Here is a 6,000-nt window from a genome sequence, read left to right as displayed (position 1 = left end):
TGGGGAGTCCCCGCTCCAGCTACTCACACTACATGTCCTGCAGCCCACAGTGAGCACAGGGGAGTGGCAGGTACATTCTATTGTAGGTGAGAGAAAACAGCTAAGTCAAAATAATGAAGCAACGCTGATGTAAAATGGCAGTCCTTTCTGTATACTTCTTTCCCTTAAAAAAAAAAAATCCCAATTTGAACCAAACTGGATTTCTAATTAGTTATATGGACATTTAGATCAATTGACAAAATAAAAACTTTGATACATCATATTTTCCAAAGGACACATTCATTGGAATTTTACACAAATGGATATCAAAAGGTATTTACAGGAAAAGGGGCTCTCCTTCACACATACACCCACACACAGGAAGAATTTCACAATTATATCACCACGCCTCACACAGAGGAGAACTAACAGGCTGATAATCAATTGTTAAAATCCATACATGACTCCAGTCTTCAGTTACAAATAATCTCATCTACATACATGTGTGAATTTAAGCAGTATGTTCCAGACTTTTCTTCCAGGGAAACCTGCCTTACATATATTAAGGAATACATATAAATACATTTTTAAGCAAAAAAGAAACTCATTGTTTGCTCCAGTTTTTCCCCAATTCTCCATCTGAAATAAAGAATAGCACATATACAAAACTTTGCCTTGTAGAAATAGCCCTTTGTTTTTTGAGGCAGAAAGAAAAGGCAGCCATTTTATGCTTCTTTTTACAATAAATATGTTTAGGCATCAAAAGGGCTAAATTTATTTTTCTACTTACTTAAATTAAATATCGTATAGCCTATACTTTTCTATACTGATTTTATACCATTCATTTAGCAAAGTTGCATTGTAAAATTTTTATTTTGTTTAAAATACACACACTATCTTTGTCCACATTTCAGTCTAACTTCCCAATCATCCCCCCCACCCCCCAACCCCCAAAAAGGCCTTTGCTTTGTAATAGCATTGAAAACTGGTCATTTTTTATGTTTGGCGTCATTATTCCAGGGTACTCACTCAGCCCTAAGGAGACTAGACTTTGTAAGGCTGCTTAGCGTGGGGATCTCGGCAGGAGTCGAGGGCTCGTGGAACGGACTGGGCTGCTGGAGGATATCTGAACCAGCATTAACATGTGACACCGGTGGGCAGTTTAGCAGAGAGTTACCGCACCATGAGCTCCCTCCTTATGGCAACTTCATTTGTTCCCAAACTGAAGAAAACATCAGATGAGGGAAAGGAGGGAGAATACTCTACTGGTACCCCCCAGGGCACGTCACCTACTCCTCTTTAAAGGTTCACCCCATCAAACCTCACCATGTCTTCAAAGCACAGCTGGAAAAAGAGAGTAGGTGTCATCCCACCACCGTGCAGACAAAGAAGGTGAGGCACAGGGAGTATGAGGGACTTGACCACTAGGGACAGCAGCCAGGGCTCCGGGCCACGTGCCCCCACGGCGTAACTGATCTCCTGTGCGACAGGCCCCATCGCAACCGGAATCCTGATCATTCACAGCTCACCAGGTCATAATCCACTGCCTCTGCCCATCTCACCCAGCTGGTTCTATCTTATTTTCCTACAGTTCTAGAAAGATCCTTGGTACCAATCAGATGCATCTTCAGCGGACAGCAACAAATCCCTTTTCATCTGACGGAATCATCTGAAATAGAAACTCCAAGGAGACCAGAATTTGGGACAGAGCAGCAGGAGACGTCCAGAGCATTATCATACTTCATCGCATCTAAAACTCCGAGCTAATCCTAGGTTGCAACTAATATGCTGAAATACCAAATGGAAGTGACGGTCTTTCGTAATCTCATACCAAGCTTCTTTGCATCTGAAACCCTTGGACAGCCCCAAATCACATTGTTGGTGGCAGCGGATAAGCAGTGAAGGCAAGTCAGGAGGTGCTCGGCCAAGAAAGGATAGAGGTGAGACCGGCCCCAGGAAACAGAGAAATGGAGGCAGGCAAAGAGCTCAGCGATGAGAAAATCAGACAATTTGGGGCACTTAGCATGAGTCCAAGGAGTTGTCATGGGTTATGATAACAAGCGATCAGCTAAAAATACACACTATTCCTTAGGGGGTGCTGCTGAGACACAGAAGCCATCCACCTTTGGCAAAGAATAATACTGTGCTGCTGCGGACATCTGGCACCTGGCGTTACGTCACCAAATATCACAAACCCAAGTGAATTCTTGACAGCGCTTAAAGGGACAGCTCAGCCCTTTTTATGCCTGAAAATGTAAGTGGGGAACTAATTTTTTAAACTGTTCCTGAGTTATAATTTCTTTAAAAGATGTACTTGTTTTTTCCAGCTATGCTTAATGCCAACGGCTTTAACCTTTAACAACCAACCCGTCAGATTTCCTCGTTGACTCTGAAGGTCTCAACACTTTCAATCTCACACACATTCGCACAATTGTATTCTGAACTGTGATGTGATGAAATTAAAAACATTTCATTGCAGATGCTCTAATCCACTATACATGTCGGAAGTTATTGTGTTTAATGAAAAAATTAGGTCACAAGCAAAGCCCAGCCCAGGTACTGATTTTCGATATGAAACAAAAGTAGGCTTTTCATTTATTGTGGGTGAGGCCACACCACTGACCCCCAAAGCAAAACAGAGGGCTGGCGGCACAATCCTGTCTTTGATGTGTCGTTGGCAGACTCCCCCAGGTGACAGGAATCCTCTTCTGTTTTTAATCATTCTGTCCCTGAACATTTATAAGAAGAAAAACTATCTACAGGAGTGTATCATCACTAATAGAAATTTCTTCCCAGTTCTATTTCAGAAGGCGTCAAATGATGTTCTTTAAATAAACTATAAATACCCCCATGTATTCCTTCATGTCTGGCTGTCCCAACTTCTTTTTTTTTTGGCAAATTAAAAAGGCGTGTGGCTTCTCGCCGACTTGGACGTCTGAGGTTTAGCTTGGTATCCTGTGGTAAAAGTACATGTAGCCCAGGTCTTTAGGGGGCCTTTCTGAGGCACACACTTTGTGGTCGTTGTAGATCACCCACCTGAAAACAGAAGACAGAAGTATTGGGTGCATTTAAGTCAGTTCCAGGCAACTTTGCAGAAGAAAAGCTACTGCGCTGTACACAAAAGAATCAGGCTGCGCTGAGGTAACCGAACACGAGTCTGCTGTATAGAAAGGAACAGGAGGCTGGTGGGAAATTATAGCTGCTTTTTCATTCTCGAGCTCCATCAATAAGTAGTTACTAAAAGAGCCTCCAAACATTATAAACCCTTTGATCTCATAATTCTTTTTGCAGAAATTCATAAACAACCTCCAAAATTGAGTCAAAGAATTATGTACAATGGTGTTTATTTCAGCCTTGGGTATAAAACTAACTAAAAATCAGAAGTAAATAGCCAGGCAGTGAACTAATATACAACTATTACGATGTTTTCAAAGAATATTTAGTAAACGGAGAAAATAATCACAATATAACATGAAGTGAGAAAAAGCTGGTTGCAAACTCACATGTGCTGTGTACACTGAGCTTTTAGAAAAGTTATAAACACATATGTACATTTATATGTAGTGCGTGTGCATACAGACTTATACACCGTCTCCTATAAAAACAATAAAACAAAGAATAGATCCAAATATAGACAATGACTTCCCTTAGGCTTCCAGATGACATGTTTGGTGCATGTTGTGATATTTTACCAACTCCTTACGATGATTTTTATGGCTTTTAAAATTATAATTAAATTCGTTCTCTTAAGTATTTTTAAAAGAGCTACCAGGTTGGGTAATAAAAAAATTCACTATGAATCAAGTCCCTGTGCTCAACTATTTTATGAATCAAGTGAGGACAAGACGAAGAGATACACCAAAAAGGAACAGTCGCGTGCTGGGGGGGAACTGGTCACCCTGCAGGGACAGGCAAGGGGTGAGAGGTCAACATCCCACCGGAGAGGCCGAGGCCCCGTGTCCTTCAGCATCACAGGCCCCACACTGCCTTGAGCAGGGGTGCCGACCCCAGGCTGCTCAGTGGGGAGCTCTGGGAGGGAAACCAGGGGGCCTGCAGGGATCTGGCCCAGGGAGAAGGTCCTGGAGACAGGGGCAGCCCTGCATCCCAATCTGCCTCATTCCCAGGTCACCGCACACCTAACAGTTCTACTTCGGAAGCCCAGAGGCTGCTGCAAGGCTGCCACAGAGCAGGGCAGGACGGGTCCGGGCTGCTAGATAAAACACAGGCTACCCCGACAAATCTGCACATCAGCTAAGCAACAGACAAGTTGTTGGTATGCCTCGTGCAATATTCGAAACACGATTATGTAAAAAGTTATTCTTACTGAAATTCAAATTTAATAGGGCATCTGGTTTTCCCTTTTCGTTGGCTTAATCTGGCAATCCTATAGAGGTTCAACATATGACATACATTCTGCTATAGGGTGCACCTTTATTTTGGAAAGTTGCCTAGGTATGATGGCATGATGGCTGAACAGTGACTTTGAACACCAGCTCGACACAGCTCCTTAGTAGCTAAGATCAAGCTATTTGGCCTCCCTGAGCCTTGGTGTCTCAGTATGCAAAATGGCTTTAAAAGCATGTCCTACAAGTCCTGGCTCAGTTGGTTGGGCATCGTCCCATGCACCAAAAGGTTGCTGGTTTGAGTCCCCGTCAGGGCACATGGAGGGTTGTGGACTCCATTCCCAGTAGGGGGTGTGCAGGAGGCAGCCAATCGATGTTTCTCTCTCCCTCTCCCTCCCTCCCTCTCTAAAAATATCAGTAAAAAAACTTTAAAAACAGAGTATAGCCTACAAGACCATTGTGAAAACCAAATAAAATAACATATGAGCACCTGGTACAGTGCCTAGCACTCCCTAGGTGCTCAATAAAACACAGATATCAGTTACCTTCTAATAAACACTCACCTGCCTTCCTTTTTGATATGGCAAACATAATGGCCACTCATTGTCGATGTTCCCATGTGACTGATGAATGCGAATAATTCATACACTATGAAAGAGGAAACAACTCATTTACAAGGCAGCATTTCTAGAAACCAACAGCCCTTCTGATGAGAATTTAAAGCCAACAATTGCGTAATCCAGCATCTGTTTACATTGAAAAACAAAGTCTACCCCTGGCCGGTTTGGCTCAGCGGTTGGAGTGTCGGCCTGCGGTCCAGAGAGACTCGGGTTCAGTTCCCGCTGAGGGCACGTGCCTTGGTTGCAGTTTGTCCCCGGCCCTGGTTGGGTCGTGCAGGAGGTAGCCACTTGATGTGTCCCTTTCACGTCGATGTTTCTCTCTCTCTTTCTCTTCCTCTCTCTCCCTCCCACTCTATCTGAACAAAAAATGGAAAAATGTCCTCAGGTGAGGATTAAAAAAGAAAAAGTCTATTTGCCTTGCTATACTGAGAACACACCCACCCAAAGAGACACCAAATTCAACCTTCAAATTCATAACAAAGCAGGACATAAACAATCAACATACAGCTGACAATAAATTCGTATCTGGAAGGGTCTTAAAAACCCTCCTGCGCAGCCTGGTGGCAAGTTCGTGGGTTTAACAGGGTAGTCCTGGCTCCGTCACCTTCAGGGAGCCCGAGGGCAGAGTGCTTGTTCCGTCTGCCGGGCCCATTTCTTCACAAGGATGAAAAACCCACCCACCTCACGAAGTTGTGTGAGGCTTAAATGAGCAATTCGGAATAGACCACCACACGAACGTCAGGGTTGTGGGGAAGACAGCAGAGAGCTGTTTCCATTCACAGAAAGGGATGATGCTTCAGAATAGGCTTCTTGTGATTTCTGACATGCTCATGATTATAAACCACATGGGACCAAAATTCAGGCTTCAGACTTTCTGAACAAGGAGATATACAGCCTCTTGGAGGTGAGACCGATATATATTCTCGGACAAATACCTCCTGTCATATAGCACAGAACTGTGTATCAAATCCATGTTGAATGAATTTCAGCTCCTGCTCCTCTGGCCAAACCCAGACCTACACAACACAAAGTGGGTTCCACAAACTGGAACAGATTAC

At 43.6% G+C, this 6,000-nt stretch overlaps 1 protein-coding gene across 1 annotated transcript in view; it reads right to left on the bottom strand.

Moving 5' to 3' along the window:
• Positions 1-2,862: 2,862 nt before the first annotated feature.
• The window catches only part of USP13 (ubiquitin specific peptidase 13), a 107,159-nt gene continuing 104,021 nt past the window's right edge, over positions 2,863-6,000 (bottom strand). Inside the window, exons 20-21 of the mRNA XM_036243704.1 lie at positions 4,886-4,970; positions 2,863-3,015 (exon numbers count right to left, since the gene is read on the bottom strand). Coding sequence (XP_036099597.1) covers positions 2,922-3,015; positions 4,886-4,970 — 179 coding nt within the window. The 3' untranslated portion in view covers positions 2,863-2,921. The remainder of the gene's footprint in view (positions 3,016-4,885; positions 4,971-6,000) is intronic.

Source organism: Molossus molossus, unplaced genomic scaffold (assembly GCF_014108415.1).
Source record: "Molossus molossus isolate mMolMol1 unplaced genomic scaffold, mMolMol1.p scaffold_m16_p_5, whole genome shotgun sequence".
Lineage (NCBI taxonomy): Eukaryota > Metazoa > Chordata > Mammalia > Chiroptera > Molossidae > Molossus > Molossus molossus.
Note: the sequence above shows the minus strand (reverse complement) of the source record. Positions and strands in the feature narration are given on the sequence as shown.